Here is an 18,735-nt window from a genome sequence, read left to right on the forward strand (position 1 = left end):
TTTACGTTTTAAAAATAACATCCGTTTAAGAATTAATAATTTTTATACTTTCAAATTAAACAAGAACAAGTTTACCCCAAATGCAAATAGAATAATTAAAAATATTAAAATTCACTTGCTACCATGTCCTTTAATTTGCACTTGGTTCTTGCTGTACGTGGAGAGCACATTCTTCATTAATTAAAGCGGTGTTACAAGTGGCATTAATTGCGACGAAAATTGACCATTGAAACTTGGTACAGTGCCTTAATCTCTCATTAAGTTATACAGGAGTAACGAGAGAACTAGCCTTCTGGACACGCCAGTAGTAGTAGTATAGCTAGGAGAGTTCTAGACCACTTACCCGCAGTCGGTAATGTAGATTCCTACATTATCATAAGTTGCCCAAATAAAAGTCGGTTGGTAGTAGGTGTCCTACCTTACCGACCGAGTTAGTTCAGGCTGCCACCACTAGATGGCGCCACTATTTTTTTTAATTAGCCAAGTTAAAGTCGCTTGGGAATGGGGATTTTTGAATTTCGCGCCCAATTTACCGACCGAGTTAGTTCAGGCTGCCTCCGCAAGATGGCGCCACTAAATTTTTATCAACCAAGTTAAAGTCGCTTGGGAATGGGGATTTTTGAATTTCGCGCCCAATTTACCGACCGAGTTAGTTCAGGCTGCCTCCGCAAGATGGCGCCACTAAATTTTTATCAACCAAGTTAAAGTCGCTTGGGAATGGGGATTTTTAAATTTTCCCGCCAATGTCGGTAAGTACTTACCGTCAGTCGGTATTGCAGATCCCTGACATGACTTTTGACTCGATCGGTATGTCAGAGTTCTACCTTACCGACCGAGAAACTATCCCAACCCTGATGGTGTTTGAATATTTCTGCTATATGAAATTTTATCAACTTTGGTATTAGGACTTTTCATATTTTCAATATATTTTATTTGAGTTTGAAATTTAATCTGAAAAGAGAATATTTAAATCTCGCACTGCTATTTGAATTTGAATTCATTCAACTTGCCGGGGAATCCCTCAGCGCTTACCATCTGTTCGCGCGGCAGTCTCGGGATTCCCAAGTCTATGCGCGGAGCGTGCAGTGGGGAGTGTGCTGAGTTGTGCGCGCGAGTATGGGGCGGTGGGAGTTACCAATTTGTGGGAAGCACGGAGAGGTAGGCGTGCTAAGTTGCACGCATTGAAGGTGAAGTTATGGTGGGGAACAGGGTATATCTTGGGGAGTGCGAGCTGGGAGCATCACTTTCTTGTGTGTTCACAGGTGTTGCAGAGAGAGAAGATTTAGGAGCGTCAGCAGCAGTTTTTTTTTAGTTTCCTTTCAGGTTTTCATTTTTTTTTCTATTGATTTAGGTTTTTTTTTCATTTCGTTTTCAGATTTTCTTTTAATTTTAGATTTCAGGTTTTTTTCAGGTGGTGGTGGGTTATTATTTTCAGATTTTTTTTTAATTTTAGATTTCAGGTTTTTTTCAGGTGGTGGTGGGTTATTATTTTCAGATTTTTTTTTAATTTTAGATTTCAGGTTTTTTTTCAGGTGGTGGTGGGTTATTATTTTCAGATTTTTTTTTTTAATTTTAGATTTCAGGTTTTTTTTTTCAGGAGGTGGTGGGTTATTATTTTCAGATTTTTTTTTTAATTTTAGATTTCAGGTTTTTTTCAGGTGGTGGTGGGTTATTATTTTCAGATTTTTGTATTTTAGGTTTTTTTTTAATTTAATTTTTAAGTGTACATTTTTTTTCAGATTTTTTTTTAGGTAGTGGGTTATTATTTTCAGGTGGTGTTGGGTTTTTTTTATTTTTTAGGTTTTTAGATTTTTAGGTTTAGCCTCACGATGCCCAAGTGTACAGCCCCAAAGAAATCGAGGCAACGAATGAGCTTGGAAGAGTACAATGAAGTGTGTCTGGAGTCGGACAACTTTATTAAAATCGCAGAACGTCAGCTCATCACCACTATGGGAATGACAGGTGATGATAGATTTATTAGCGCATTTGAATGGCAAAACAAGTGTCAGCGTTATAAAAACATAATGAGATCTTTTTTGAGAAAATCTGATTTTCTGCCATATCAAAAATCAAGATGCTTGAATTTAAATCAGAAGCTCGAATACTTGCGATGCCATTTTGATGTTTTAATGAAACGTGGTGCGGGTGTGCAAATGGAGACTGATAGAATGAAGTGGGTGGATTTTGAGGGTGCGTTTGATGGTCGTTTGCAAACAAGTGCTATAATTAACATCGATTACGTGGATATTAACGAATTCCTTGATGATGCTTTTGCCTTATTTCAAAGCAACATTCAAAGGGCTTTAAACAGGTTTGGTCCGCTAAAAGTGTATACCGTTTTGGGTGCAAAATTCAAAAAAGATTCAATTGGTGGTGGGGAAGAACTTTCTGATTTAAAGACGTTTATAGCTAAAACCGATGAAATTCTAGTTACAACCCAACTAGATGAATGGTACAATGTTAATGTCAAACAACCGACTTTGAGAAGAATTGAAGAATTCCAAGAGAAAGACTCTAATTGGAGACTTGATTCAATTCAAAGACTGGAAGTTAACATTAACAAATTCAATCCCATGCATGCTGGTTCTTATATCGATTTACCACTTTCCATTAAAAAAAGAAAAGCATGTATTAACGTTCAAAATTCAGATAACGAATGTTTTAAGTGGTCAATTTTGTCAGCCTTGTACCAAGTTGAAAATCATTCAGATCGAGTTGCAAAGTACAGACCTTATGAGCATGAACTTGACTTCACTGGTATTGAGTTCCCTGTTGCACTGAAAGATGTTTCAAAATTTGAGGCTCTCAACAACATTTCTGTAAATATCTATGGACTTGTCAAGAGGGATGAAAAGTTTACAGTGGCACCTCTGCATCTTTCCAAACAAAAGAAGGTTACTCACGTAAACCTTCTTCGAATTGAAGACCACTATATTGACGAAAATCTCGATGATGATGTAGAGGATAACAAAGAATCCATCATCTCTTTCAACTACCATTATGTATGGATCAAGGACTTGTCGAAGCTTGTGAGCAGTCAACTGTCAAAACACAATGGCAAAAAGTACATTTGTGACCGTTGCCTACATTATTTTCGAGATGAAGTAAAACTATCCGAGCATGAAGAAAACTGTCGAAAGATGAATGAAACGAGAATTGTGCTGCCAGAACCAGGGAAAAATTTTGTTGAGTTTAAAAATTTCCAAAACAAGGAGCGCGTACCTTTTATCATATACGCAGATTGTGAGAGCCTCTTGCTTCCTTCTGATGTGCAACAAGAACCGAGCAATACTGAGGTCTTTCAAAATCATGAAACTCTCAGTATTGGATATTATGTGAAATGTGCCTTCGATGACTCTATGTCTGTATACAAAGCATCTCCTAGAGATGAGAAAAACCCGGCTAAATGGTTTTCAACAGAGTTAAAAAACTTGGCTGACAATCTTGACACTTTATTTAAGAATCCGGTACCAATGGAAGTGTTAAGTCGACAAGAGCTAACTGATTTTCGATTTGCAAGTATATGTCATATTTGTAAAAAGAAATTCAAGCCTGGGGATGTAAAAGTAAGAGACCATTGCCATCTAACAGGGAAGTACCGTGGGCCCGCACATCAAGATTGTAACATTAATTATCATGAATCGCAAGTAATACCTGTTGTCTTTCACAACCTAAGTGGTTATGACGCGCATTTCATTATTGAATCTATTGCTACAGAATTTGATGGTAAAGTTGAACTGCTTCCTATAAACAAAGAGAAGTACATTGGCTTTACGAAAAACATTAAAGGTAGTTTTATCAAGTTTCGTTTTATTGACTCTTTTAAATTCATGGCATCATCATTGGACAAGTTAGCATCCTATCTCGACGAGTATAAAATTGTTCATTCAGTTTTTTCGAATTACAGTGCTGACAAAATTCAGTTGTTAACGCGAAAAGGAGTTTTTCCCTATGAGTATATTGACTCGAGGGAAAAACTCGACGAAACTGAACTGCCATCAAAAGAAAAATTTTATAGCACTTTGAATGATTCGAATGTCTCCGATGAGGATTATGCTCATGCGCAAAAAGTGTGGAGTGAATTTAATTGTCAAAATCTCGGCGACTACGTGTATTTGTATATGCAAACCGATGTATTGTTACTCGCGGATATTTTCGAAAATTTTAGGAGTCAATGTTTAATCGCATATGGACTTGATGCAGCGCATTATTACACGACACCTGGGCTGACATGGGATGCCATGTTAAAGTATACGAATATAAGATTGGAGCTCCTCACTGACATTGACATGGTAATGTTTATTGAACGCGGAATTAGAGGTGGGATTAGTCAGTGCACTAATCGTTATGCGAAGGCTAACAATCCTTACATGGAAGAATTTAATGAAAGTGAGGAAACATCTTATATTGTATACTTTGACGCAAATAATTTGTATGGTTGGGCCATGATTCAGTCTCTTCCCTATGGTGGCTTCAAGTGGGAAGAAAATGTTGATATTAATTTTGATTTTAACGTTGCAGATGATGCGCCAATTGGCTACATTTTGGAAGTTGATTTGGATTATCCAAATGAACTTCATGAAAAACATAGTGATTTTCCGTTTTGCCCAGAACGCTCGAAGCCACCAGGATCAAAAGAGCAAAAGCTCCTAACTACCCTCCTGCCGAAACGAAAGCACGTTCTCCATTACCGTGCTTTGAAACAAGCTTTAGAACATGGTCTTGTGTTAGTTCAAATTCATCGAGTTTTAAGATTCAAGCAATCAACATGGCTAAAAACGTACATTGATTTTAATACAACAAAAAGAACTAATGCAAACAATGAGTTTGAAAAAAATCTATTCAAGTTGATGAACAACGCGGTATTTGGCAAAACAATGGAGAACGTGCGAAAACACGTTGACATTAAACTCGTTACAAAGTGGGAGGGTAGGTATGGAGCTGAAGCTTTGATCGCGAAACCGAATTTCCACAGCAGGGCCATTTTTAATGAAAACTTGGTTGCCGTGGAACTTCGGAAAATGGAAGTCTTGATGAACAAGCCACTGTATGTTGGACTGACAGTCTTAGATGTTTCAAAAACTTTAATCTACGATTTCCATTATGATTACATGTTAAAAAAATATGATGAAAAGAAATTGAAATTATTGTACACCGACACTGATAGCCTGATTTATGAAATCAAATGCTCTGACATTTATGCTGATATGAAAGACGATATCCACAAATTTGATACTTCCGATTACCCGGTGAATAACGTGTACAATATTCCGCAAGCCAACAAAAAAATTTTAGGAATGATGAAAGATGAATGCTGCGGAAAAATTGTAACAGAATTTGTTGGCTTGCGGAGCAAGATGTACAGCGTTCGTGTTGAAAATCAAGATTTCATAAAAAAGGCTAAAGGTGTAAAAGCTGGCGTTGTAAAAAAATCTATTAGTTTTGATGATTACGTGTATTGTCTCCGAAATGTAAATATGCAATCTAGAACTCAGTATACAATCAGATCAAAACTGCACAAAGTGCAAACAGTAAAGCAAACCAAAATTGCATTGAGTCCTTTTGACGATAAAAGATATTTGTTATCAAACAGTACCGACACCCTTGCATGGGGACATTGTAAAATTGTTGAAATTATGGATGAAGAAAATTAACCAATTATATATTGTAAAAAAAAAAAAAAAAAAAATGGAGAAAATGATGTTTTTAATAAAAGAAAAACAAAAGATGTACATATTATGTCAATTTTATTAGAAAAAAAACCTTATCCTAGATACAAAATTTGTTTAACTATTTTTAACATTACTTTAACTATTTTTAACATTACTTTAACTATTTTTAACATTAATTTAACTATTTTTAACATTAATTTAACTATTTTTAACGTTACTTTAACTATTTTTAACGTTACTTTAACTATTTTTAACGTTACTTTAACTATTTTTAACGTTACTTTAACTATTTTTAACGTTACTTTAACCTATTTTAACATTAAAATAACTTATTACATATCAGATTTTTTAATCCAACTATTGTGTGAATTATCAAATCCAAGCCATTTCACGTAGACATTATTGCCGCGAGTCTTGAGAACTTTTTCTACGAGATATACATCTGGATATTTAACTTTTAATAGTTCTTCTTCGTAGAAACCACCTTCGATTGGGTGATTTTCATAATCTGTAAGTTTGTATGTAACTGGTTTTGTTCGTTTAACTTGATCTACAGTGAATATTTCCGTTGTCCAGTTGGGGGTGTAACCTTTTTCAAAGATGTTTTTATGTTTGCTGACTCGAACACTGTCTCCAACTTTAAATTTTGGTCTTCTTAGCGGAATTCTTCTTAGTTTACGGATACGTCTCAGCAATTCTCTTGTATCTTCTACGGTGACATCTTTAGGTTTCATACCAATCGTACGATGTTTTTTATTATTGTACTTTGATATGAGAATTGGTAAAAGATTAATCCATTTGTAATTGCCTTGTAAATTGAATTCAGGCCACATCATATTTTTTAGAGTGCGGTTAAACCTTTCAACAATTGATGCTTTTAAATTACTATAAGTCGAATAGAGATTAATATTAAATTCTTGCATTAAACTCTGAAATTCAGAGTTATAAAATTCCTTGCCTCTATCAGTGTGTAAATTTTTTGGAATACGACCTTCTTTTAATATCAATTTCATGGCTAAAGAAATATCTTTTCCATTTTTACTTTTTACAGGTACAGCCCAGGCATATTTGGAAAATATGTCTATTACTGTGAGCATGTATTTGAAACCTTTATTGGAATAGGAGTAAGGTATCATTTCTACCAAATCTGCTTGCCAGGTTTCATCTATGCCACGCATTTGAACTTTACGACGAGGATAATTCCTTCTCGCTTGTTTATGCAGTTCAGTTACAACTGTTAACTTTTTATCATTCATCATTTGGAATAAATGTAGTTTCCTTGATAATAATATTCTGTTGGAATTCAATTTGTTTTAGTTTTTCGTTAACTCTATCTTCAACAACTTGTATTAAAATATTCAAATCATCAATGGCTGATCTTAAAGAAGATGTAATTTGAAAAATAGTTTTTATCTCGTTTCGGATAATTTGTTGTACAAGTCGTAAATTTACTGCATCATGCAGCTCTTCAGCGTCTTGAACGTTACAAAGTCTTTTGCCTTCAATATTGTAATCTCCACTTGGAGTAACTTTAAATCCAATACCAGAAGGTCCAGGTAGTCCACGACTTGCAACAGGTCGTGTTAAAGAATGTCCGAACACATCAATGCTCATTGTAATACTAAGCAATTATTCTATGTGCTCTCTCTTAATATATAATTCGAGCTTCACGCAGTTCTTCGATAATTGACATAATCTCATTATTATGACTTGGATTACCAGCTTGCTGTGATCCTATGAGTAGTCGTAAACGGTCAACGAGTTCATTTGGATCATCCCAATAGATGTAGTCTGGATTAAATTGTCTTTTTGCAATCATGAATTGTGGTAATATATTTTTATGCTTCTTTAAAGAACCACCACCACTTTTCTTTGGTGTACTTTTGATAAGTTTTGCAATAACATCAGTGTACTTGGAAGTTCTACTTATGTTGACAGATTCACTTGGACTATAATTTTTTCGATGTGCATTCGTAGCAATGAGAATTTCTTTATAATTTGAAAAATCATCTGAACTTATTAAAGCTTCTTTTGGTTTTTGTTTAAATAATAGTTCGAGTAACCCAGCAGTTTTTAAATAATTTTTCTTTCCAACAAGCTTAATATGTGAACCTTCAAATTCAATAGGTGTATCACCAATCATAAAAGAACCGTTGGCAAGTTTACGTACTCCATAAACCGTATCTAAAAACAGTTTTCTATTTTTATCTAACATAAAAATAAATTTATTTGTAATTTTTTTATAATCTTCTTCTTCTTCTTCTTCTTCTTTTTCAAAGTTATTGCTCTTATCAAGTAAAGTTGAATTTAGTAAAGTTTTATCAAATTCTTCATCATCGTCAACAGCAGTTGAAAAAGAGAAATCATTATCATCTTTCTTGAATTTTTCAATTTTAACATTTTTGAAAGGAGTTTCAGTTACATTTGCCAACTTTTGAAGAGGTGTAACTATTGGTTGCAGAGTTTCTTTTAACAATGTCTCTGCAGCCTCTTTACCCATCTTAAGTAAGCGATGTTTTCGTCTAATAGCGTCGCTTGCTTTTGCTATTTGACGAAGTGTTTCTTGCTCTTTTCGATACATGTTTTCGTCTTGATAACATAAACTATACTAATTTAAAATGAAATAAAGTCCTTATATTTATAGTGTAATAAAGCAATCAAATCCCTTTCTATATCTTCCCTCATTAAAATTCCTATCTTTATCAATAACGACAAATCCATATTTATCAGATTTCCAACATTCTGAACATAAATCACGAAATTGAGTATAAGACATGTCTGTATTTACATGATCTTCATAGACATGTTTTAAATTTTTTTCATCTTGTCTGAAAAGCACCAGTAAATTTACATTATCTCGCACCAAATGTTTTGGAATACGAGCATACGTTTGACACAAGTAAAAACTGTCAACATTTACATGTCTACCCATACAAAAGAAAGCTCTAACATTGTCTTGCTTTTCACAAGCAATATCATCAAAGATGAATATTGAGTTTGGTTTAGCATCTTTTGGAGATACTACTTCTTCATGCTCACTAAATGGAAAGTATTCAATTCCATCCACGCCATGAATTACATTTTTCAAAAATTGATATTTTGGCTGCTGCAGAGATTTAGAGTATAGGTAAATATTTTCAAAACTTAAACCATTTGGATGTATGATTAAAGAGAGAAGAGCGTTTGTTTTACCACAATTTGAGGGACCACAAAAGACAGCTCGGATGCTATCTGAAAACAAACTACCATGACGTTGAACTTTTTTCTCACTAGTTTCAACGTCAATACTTGTGATTGGGAGTGCTACAGGTTGTTTCGTGAACTGCATCTTGACAGTAACTGCTCTGTAAACTATAAATACTCGGCTTTTATAGTCTTACAGTCAGTTGCACATCAAACTTCATAGAGTGTAGAATGATTTTACATCGAAGTGATAAAAAACATCTTTGTCGTGGTAGAGGATTAGTTAACCGTATTATCAATAGTTTACCTTTTGAATTACATTTACCTGGATACCAATTCTGTGGACCCGGTACAAAGTTGACAAAAAGATTAGCACGTGGTGATAAAGGTGTTAACCCATTAGACGCTGCATGTAAAGCACATGATATTGCATATTCGCAAAATCGAGAAAACATTAAAGCAAGAAACGTTGCAGACCAAGAGCTAGCTGAAAAGGCGTGGCAACGTGTTACATCTAAGGATTCTAGTATTAGTGAAAAGGCAGCAGCTTTAGCGATATCTGGAACGATGAAAGCTAAATCAACATTAGGTATGGGAATGAAAAGGAAGAAAAAGTCTACAATGAAGAAGAAAAGAAAAACCATGTGTAAGAAAAAGCGACTAGCATTAAGAAGAGTTGTTGATGCTGCTAGAAAAAGTATGCTACCCAATCATAATTCTGGAGAATCAATTCAAGCTGCTCTGATTGGTGCAAAAGAAGCAATAAAGAATGCTGGTGGTAAATCAAAAATTTTGTCACCGCGAATTCTACCTGTACCTTCTAAAGTTGGTGGTATTTTACCACTAGTTCCCATTTTTGCTGGACTTAGTGCTTTGGGAGCTCTTGCTGGTGGAGCTTCAGGTATAGTGAAAGCTGTAAATAAGGCTAAAACTGCCAAGGAACAACTTGTTGAAGCTCAACGACATAATAAAGCAATGGAAGCAATATCTCTTGGAAAAGGATTACATCTCAAACCCTACCGACAAGGACTTGGTCTTCATATTAAACCATACATTCAGGGGAAAGGATTAAAAAAGAAGAAGAAACCAACATTAAGGAAGAAACCAACATTAAGGAAGAAAAAAAACTTGCATTGAAGCTACCTCACCGTCCTCTAACTGATTTTGATCTGTTGAAATATGCTAAAACTATGAAAATACCATATTTTCGAGGAGTTTTTATGCGAAATGAACTACCTTTTAAAGGACCTTATCGATATGAGTCGGGAATTATTAACTTGGATAATAAAGAAGGCCCAGGAACACATTGGGTGGCATATAAAAAATGTAATAACGAAATAATGTATTTTGATAGTTTTGGCAACCTTCCTCCACCAACAGATCTAATCACATACTTGGGTGATGGTAGCTTAATAAAATATAATCATGAGAGATATCAAAGTTATGATACTTATGTGTGTGGACATTTATGTTTAAAATTTTTATGTAAACAACTTAATGTTAAGAGCAGCTTTAGTCTATATAAGAACATGTAACTTTTGTAATCTTTTAGTATATAAACTGACAGCATCATGAGTGATTCGTTTACTTTAACACTAAGTGGAAACAGTTCAGTTCTTGAAGCTGAATATTTCCCACCAATAGAACTTAATCCAAATAAAAATTATGTCCTCGGTCTTGTTGAATTACTGACTTTTAATTCTATTCCCAATATTGATGAAGGTAACAATAAATTTTACATTGGTAATCATATAATTGATATACCAACTGGAAGTTATGAAATTACAGATATTGAAACATGTATAAAAAATTCAGTAAAACTTGGAACTGTTATTAGTATAAAACCTAATAACAATACATTACGCAGTTTAGTTGAATCAAATTTACCAATTGATTTTAAACATAAAGATTCAATTGGTAAATTATTGGGATTTATGCCGCGTAAATTATCACCTAATGAAACACACATCTCTGATTTACCTGTAGCAATTCTCAAGATAAATTCAGTCAGAGTTGAGTGTAGCATTACATCTGGAGCATATATAAATAATCAAAAAGCCCACACCATCCATGAATTCTTCCCTAGCGTTCCACCAGGATATAAGATTGTGGAAGTGCCAGCACACGTCATTTACCTTCCGATTGTTGTCAAGACAATACATAATATTCAACTCCGCATTGTCGATCAGGACGGTGATTTGATTAATTTTCGAGGAGAAACTATAACAATCCGATTGCACATAAAGTCAATGTAATGGGAATTGTATATAATCAAAAAGTTGGTGGAAACTATAAAAGTCAATCACCATGCAAGAAGCAAATCAGTCGAGATTTGTCTCACAAGGTGTTAACACCTCAGAATCGCCTATTCCTAAAAAAATTAGGTCTAAAAGTTATAACTCAAGGAAAGAGAAAACGACAAGACAATTAATCTACATATTTTTGGGGTGTTGCTGTAATAAAAATGGACGAAATTCTCAACATTCCAGCAGCAGTGAATTTTGATGAGTCTATAGCTCATTATGAAATTCATGCTCATCAACCGTATGCTTCTTCATCTTTTAACAATAGCGATGAAATTCGAATTGCAGTACAACATCAAGACTTGTGTATTTTACCAAGTAAAAGTTCATTGCATGTATTTGGAAGATTGACAAGGACCGATGGAATTACACTTACGGAAACTGTGCACTTGAGTAGCAACGCTGTATGTTTTTTATTTGATGAAATTCGCTATGAATTAAATGGTATTGAGATTGACCGATGCAAATACGTTGGACATACAACCATTATGAAAAATTATGTTTCTGTAACGCCTCCGCAGCTGAATTTCATTGAAAATGCTGGATTTTCTAAAATTACAGCGGACGCAAGAATTACATTAGAAAATGGATATTTTGATGTTACTATACCACTTGGCATGATTTTCGGATTCGCTGAAGACTATAAAAAAATTATTATAAATGCTAAACATGAACTCATTTTAACAAGAGCACGTAATGATATGAATGCAATATTTCAAACAGGACAAGGAGAAAATGAACAATTTAAAATTTCAATCAATAAAATTGAATGGATGGTTCCATACGTTTTACCCGCTGATAATAATAAAGTGAAATTATTAAAATTTATTGAAAAAGATCCTTTAATTTCAATGAGTTTTCGGTCATGGGAAATGTATGAGTATCCTTTAATTCCATTAAGTTCAAAAGTCATGTGGCAAATTAAAACTTCAACTCAGTTGGAAAAACCACGTTATGTAATTGTTGGATTTCAAACAGCTAGAAAAGATAAACAGAAAAAATATGCCTGTCATTTTGATCATTGCAACATTACAAACGTTAAACTCTTTTTGAATTCACAGTATTACCCATATGGAAATTTAAATTTAAACTTTGATCAAAATCAGTATGCCCTACTTTACGAAATGTATGCAAATTTCCAAACTTCATATTATGGAAAAGATTCTAAGCCTCTCTTAACAAAGGATATTTTTAAAAGCTTATTCCCTCTAATTGTCATTGATTGTTCAAAGCAAAATGAGTTTTTGAAGCAGGCATCAGTTGACGTGCGTTTAGAATTTGAAGCAGGAATCAACATGCCAGCTGAGACCACTGCCTATTGCCTCATTATTCACGACCGTGTTGTGCAATACAAACCAATCAGCGGCGTTGTGAAGAAGTTGCTGTAAAGGAGTAGGGGTTATGTAAAAGTGGTGGGGTAATCGCAGGTATAAAAGCAGTTACTTTGGGGCAGAAATTCATTTCTGTTTCAGGATGGAGTTCATCGTAGACGTCCAAGGTTTTAAAAGACCCTACAACGATTTTGTTTTTAAAGAGTTGGCAATATTACCACTTCAAGCAGACGCACAGCCTCTCGTCTACCTATTCGAACCTCCTTGTACGTGGGAATCGTTGCCAGGACGCTACAAAAGTGAAAATCTTTGGCTAACACATAATTACCATGGAATCCACTGGACTGCTGGAGACGTCTCTTACGATGAACTTCGTTTAATTCTACAAGATGTACTACGAGGTGCTAGTGTCATCTACGTTAAGGGCTTAGAGAAAAAAACGTGGTTCGAGAAATATCTATTGAATGTACAAAATTTAGAAGACTTTGATTGTCCATCGTTGAAAAAAATTAAGTCTCAAATGATAACTACATGTACTCATCATACGCTTCATAATGAAAACTGTGCTGTGAGAAATGTAAAAATTCTTCGTGATTGGTTTTTGGAACCTCCAAACCAATATATAAGTGTTGTTGCTAAAGGTATTGAAGAAGTTGATTCTACGCTGAAAGCATTCTATGAAAATTGTGAATCTTTTTTGTAAAATTTTAAAGTTGTTTAAACAATAAACAGTAATTTAAATTTACTTAATATCTCTTTTTTTAATTACAAAACCTACCCTTAAATATAATTATTATTATTTTATAGCGCCTGAAAAATAAAATTTATTGCTGAAAATAATAAAGCTGAAAACTAATTCCTGAAAATAAAATTTAAAACTAATTCCTTAAAATAAAACTTAAAACTAATTCAGGGAATTAAATAAATTTGAAACCAATTTTTAAATAAAATTATTTCTTTTATTGATGTCAAAATGCTTTTTTTTTTACAAATATAATTGTAAAAATCATTTAAGTTTATTTAAATTTAAATTCCAAGGCGTTGTATGTTCCTCCCAAGTACTTCATGTACAACTTGTTTGAACTTGCAGCTTCTTGCATCATCTCAAGGGTGTTTGGCTCATCCTCGAAAAATTTCACAAATCTAGCTGGCAGGAAAGTGATAAATTCATTATCAACTTCAGTCATGATTCTTGATCCAAACCGTGTCTGCACTTTTGTAAGTTTATTGATCATGTAGCGACCCTTTGCAACCAATTCGGAAAGAGGCTTCGTTGGCAGAGTACATTCCATACGTCCAACAGCATTTACTTTTTCTAAATCCATTTTTTTTTTCTTTTTTTTTGATAAAACCTAAAACAGAAAGATAAAGAAAAAAAAAATATATTAAATGCTCTGAAAACCTGTAAATAAATGCTGAAAATAAATGCTGAAAATAAATGCTGAAAAGAAAACCTGAAAGCAAATGCTGAAAATAAAAGCTGAAAATAAAACCTGAAAAAAAACCAGAAAATAGAACCTGAAAATAAAACCTGAAAATAAAGGATCTGTAACAAAGAAATTTATACTTACTGTTACTTGGGGATCTGAAGAAGAGAATGTCACTTGCGGCTCAAGAGTCGCCTTATATCACCACTAGCCCCCACTTTTCTCCTTAACCCCACCACTATAATGTGCGCTAATTTGTGAAGTTCCTAATATGCGCGCGCAATTCCTATATGATATTACTAAGTCCCTCTTTATTAACATAGAAACAAACGCACTCTTATACAATTACATAAAGCAATTAGTGTTGAAAAAGATTATTTATTAATTAAATCTATATATGAATTTTATTTTTTAGAATCTGTTGTAACTGATGACTCGGAGGGGAGTTGTAACAAATCCACCTGAAAAATTATTATTATTATTATTATTATTATTATTATTATTATTATTCTTATTATTATTATTATAAAAATGTCAATGTTGTAAAATTCATTACCCCTGTAATAACAATAATCCGACTGACAATGAGGGATACATCATCATCATCATCCTCACTATCAATCTCACTATCAACCTCACTATCATCAGAGCTTTCAGATATAGTGGACCCTTCACTATCATAATCATCTTCATCACTCTCAAAAATTAAGATGAACGTCCTTTCCGCTCCATCATTACTGTCATCATCATCATCATAATAGGAATGAGAAAGTGATTTTTCCATTTTTCTTTTATCTGAAAAAAATCATAACATGTAATTTAAATTTCTCAATAAAAAGCCAATGTGAAAGGAGTTTAAGGGCAGGTCCAAGTCGTTCCGATTTTTCCATTGAAGCTCCATGCAAAAAATCTGAACGACTTGGACCTGTCCTTAAGAGAAGGATTAAATCAGAAATCTTAGTAAAAAAAAAAATAAAAAAAGAAAAAATTAACTAAAACTGAAATAAGAGACGAGTAGAAAAAAAAATTTTTTTGAAATCTTAGTAAAAAAAAATCTGAAACTGAAATAAAAGAGTAGAAAAAAAATTAAAAATCCTGGATGCCAATCTAATAACAAAATTATGAAATAAAAAGCTAAAATTCTATAAGAATAACTCAAAGAAAATAATCGAGGATAGCCAACTGAAAAAAAAAACCTAATAAGAAATCTGAGAAAAAAGCTAAAAAAAATTCTTTGAGAAAATAATCGAGGATAGCCAACTGAAAAAAAAAACCTAATAAGAAATTTGAGAAAAAAAAGCTAAAAAAATTCTTTGAGAAAAGCTAAAATTCTAAAAAATTTTATAGAATCTTGAAATTCTAGAACAGAAGCTGCAAGAAAGGCTGAAAACGAAAAAAAACCTGAAACAGAAACTGAAATTCTAGAAGGAAAGTTGCAAGAAAGCCTGAAAACAAAAAAAAACTGAAAAAAAAATGAAATTCTAGAACAGAAGCTGCATGAAAGGCTGAAAACGAAAAAAAAACCTGAAACAGAAACTGAAATTCTAGAAGGAAAGTTGCAAGAAAGCCTGAAAACAAAAAAAACCTGAAAAAAAAAATGAAATTCTAGAACAGAAGCTGCATGAAAGGCTGAAAACATAAAAAACCTGAAAACAAAAAAAAAAAAAAAATGAAATTCTAGAACAGAAGCTGCAAGAAAGGCTGAAAACGAAAAAAAAAACCTGAAACAGAAACTGAAATTCTAGAAGGAAAGTTGCAAGAAAGCCTGAAAACAAAAAAAAAAACTGAAAAAAAAAAATGAAATTCTAGAACAGAAGCTGCATGAAAGGCTGAAAACGAAAAAAAAACCTGAAACAGAAACTGAAATTCTAGAAGGAAAGTTGCAAGAAAGCCTGAAAACAAAAAAAACCTGAAAAAAAAATGAAATTCTAGAACAGAAGCTGCATGAAAGGCTGAAAACATAAAAAACCTGAAAACAAAAAAAAAAAATGAAATTCTAGAACAGAAGCTGCATGAAAGGCTGAAAACATAAACTGAAATTCTAGAAGGAAAGTTGCAAGAAAGCCTGAAAACAAAAAAACCTGAAAAAAAAAAAAATGAAATTCTAGAACAGAAGCTGCATGAAAGGTTGAAAACAAAAAAAAACCTGAAAGAAAAACTGAAATTCTAGAACAAGCTGCAAGAAAAGATGAAACAAAAAAAAACTAAAAGAAATGCTAAAAATATGAAATCCTAGAATAATCACCTGAAAAAACAAATGCTGAAAGGAAAAAAAAACTTTAATTCTTTAAGAGATGTTAAAAATTACATCTTTTTTCTACTGTTATTATTACATTAGTAACAGTTTTTAAAAGTATTTAGTAAATAAACTAAGGGGATTGTGACCTGTGTCGGTATCTTTTACCATTGAAATCAGTGAAAATATCTGATGATTCAGATAGAATTGGAGATGGTGTTTGGGGAGGCTCCGGTGACATGTCAATCTCGTTGTCTAGAGGATTTTCTAATATTTCAGAAACCTGAAAAAAAGTAGGCATATGAGTAAATAAGTATATGTGTATACATAAATTAATATAATAAATAAATAAATACGTACTTCCTCATCGCTAATATCGATTATCAATACATCGTCATCAACTTCAACATCTTGATTCTCCATATAACCGTGGTGATATTCATTATTAAAGGTTTCATCGATTATCAATACATCGTCATCAACTTCAACATCTTGATTCTCCATATAACCGTGGTGATATTCATTATTAAAGGTTTCCTCCGTAGCTGGTAAATCTGGGGATTGTAGTAATGCATCCATTTCTGAAATCTGAAAAAAAAATCAATTATAAATAATTTAATAAAATTTTATATACAAAATATTTAAGTTAATATTTAATTTAATATTTAAGCTACCTCTTCATCGCTAATATTATTTTCTAATATATCGTCATCATCATATACTGGAATATTGTTACCCTGATCTTCATTGGTGAATATAACAGTAGTGGCTTCACTGTCACTACTAGAAACAATACTGTTTCCTTCACTGTCGTATTGTTCGTCGTATATTTTTATACGAATTTCAATTGACGGTCGGTTATGTTCGTTTTCCATTTTTTTTTTTTTTTTTTTTTTATTTCTGAAATATAATTTAAATAGAGAAATGCTTAAAGTGTTAACCTCGAAATCTGTAAAAGTAGTGCGTCCTCGTAACTCACGCTCCTCAAATTTATACACCGCAGCGGGCCCCTCCCACTTCTGTCTAAGCGCACACTCTTATTCGAACTAATAAAATACACATTAAATTTTAAATTTACAAAGTCTGACACAACTAATTCAGAAATTTTAATAATAGGATGATCAAGAAAAATTAAAATAAATAAAAAACACAACTAAGTTCAGAAATTTTAATAATAGGATGATCAAGAAAAATTAAAATAAATAAAAACACAACTAAGTTCAGAAATTTTAATAATAGGATGATCAAGAAAAATTAAAATAAATAAAAACACAACTAAGTTCAGAAATTTTAATAATAGGATGATCAAGAAAAATTAAAATAAATAAATAAAAACACAACTAAGTTCAGAAATTTTAATAATAGGATGATCAAGAAAAATTAAAATAAATAAATAAAAACACAATTCTACAAAATAAAAAAAATATTTTAAACATTGAAAAAAAAGACTAACTACTTTGAGAATATTCAGATTTGTGCATACATTACTCACAAGCCTTTTAGGAGTAAAAAATAAACTTAATCTTTCTTTTTAGTACGGAAGAATTAACAAAAAATAGTTATCTTAATGTCTCAAAATAGACCTATTTTTAAAAATAAGAGGAAAACTCATGCACAACATTCAAGCCTTTCTTGCAGAAAAAAAGTAACATTTGTTTTTTTTCTAGGTTAAGAACAATAACTTCTCAAGAAAAATAATAGGAAAACTCATGCACAACATTCAAGCCTTTCTTGCAGAAAAAAAAGTAACATTTGTTTTTTTTTCTAGGTTAAGAACAATAACTTCTCAAGAAAAATAAAGTTTTTAATTTTGTGCACACACAACACTTAAGCCTTCTTGCAGAAGCAAATAAAAAAATAACGTTTTGTTTCTTTTATGTTAAAACAATAGTTTCCTAAGCATTTTACAAAATAAAATTGTTTTCAATTTTGCGCACACACACACACACACAACACTAAAGTCTTCTTGCAGAAGCGATTAAAAGTAACTTTTGTTTTTGGTAACAATGAATTCATATATTAAATGGTTATATGACATACCTTTTTTATATTAAAAACTTACGAGAATTTTTTAAGTTAAATATTAATTGGGCTTTAGGAATTTGACAAAGCAGTTGTAATTTCAATGCCCAGATCTGTTATCTTCCTCGTTTACCAAACTCTGAAGAGGAATTTCATCAATATCCGCTAAATATTGTACTTTATTTGCTGTACATTCTACTTTTCTTAGACTCTCCAGAATTTCGCTAATATTCGCTAAATATTGTTCTTGGTCTGCTGTATTTTCCTCAGTTACAAAACTCTGACGAAGTATTTCATCAATATCTACTAAATATTGTTCTTGATTAGCCGTATTTTCCTCGCTTACAAAACTCTGTTGAAGAATTTCGTCAATATCCACTAAATATTGTTCTTGATCTGCTATAGTTTCTAGAATTTCGCTAATATTCAGTAAATTATGTTTTTGAAGTTCCACATTTTCATTTTTATCTGGACTCTGAAGATGATTGATTTCTTGTTCCATTGAGCACCTCTCTTTACTATCTGAATTAACATCTTCCTCAGGATAAAAATGTAATAAGG

The 18,735-nt window shown here is 32.5% G+C and overlaps 4 protein-coding genes across 4 annotated transcripts; 2 read left to right on the top strand and 2 right to left on the bottom strand.

Moving 5' to 3' along the window:
- The first annotated feature begins 1,829 nt into the window (after window positions 1-1,829).
- On the top strand, window positions 1,830-5,654 carry LOC127279246 (uncharacterized). Its single transcript, XM_051301484.1, has one exon. It carries the CDS (start codon window positions 1,830-1,832, stop codon window positions 5,652-5,654), a length of 3,825 nt encoding a protein of 1,274 aa, XP_051157441.1.
- Window positions 5,655-6,004: 350 nt separating this feature from the next.
- On the bottom strand, window positions 6,005-6,508 carry LOC127279247 (uncharacterized). Its single transcript, XM_051301485.1, has one exon. The coding sequence runs from the start codon at window positions 6,506-6,508 to the stop codon at window positions 6,005-6,007; it is 504 nt and encodes a 167-aa protein (XP_051157442.1).
- Window positions 6,509-11,319: 4,811 nt separating this feature from the next.
- LOC127279248 (uncharacterized) lies at window positions 11,320-12,546 on the top strand. The gene has a single exon (XM_051301486.1). The coding sequence runs from the start codon at window positions 11,320-11,322 to the stop codon at window positions 12,544-12,546; it is 1,227 nt and encodes a 408-aa protein (XP_051157443.1).
- Window positions 12,547-14,320: 1,774 nt separating this feature from the next.
- LOC127279249 (uncharacterized) lies at window positions 14,321-17,281 on the bottom strand. The gene is made up of 5 exons (XM_051301487.1): window positions 16,827-17,281; window positions 16,513-16,740; window positions 16,321-16,435; window positions 14,473-14,711; window positions 14,321-14,377 (listed from the first exon to the last, which is right to left on the bottom strand). The coding sequence occupies exons 1-5, from the start codon at window positions 17,025-17,027 to the stop codon at window positions 14,321-14,323; spliced, it is 840 nt and encodes a 279-aa protein (XP_051157444.1). The 5' UTR covers window positions 17,028-17,281.
- Window positions 17,282-18,735: the final 1,454 nt, after the last annotated feature.

Source organism: Leptopilina boulardi, unplaced genomic scaffold (assembly GCF_019393585.1).
Source record: "Leptopilina boulardi isolate dan_hultmark-lab unplaced genomic scaffold, ZJU_Lbou_2.1 LbouV2_214, whole genome shotgun sequence".
Classification (NCBI taxonomy): Eukaryota; Metazoa; Arthropoda; class Insecta; order Hymenoptera; family Figitidae; genus Leptopilina; species Leptopilina boulardi.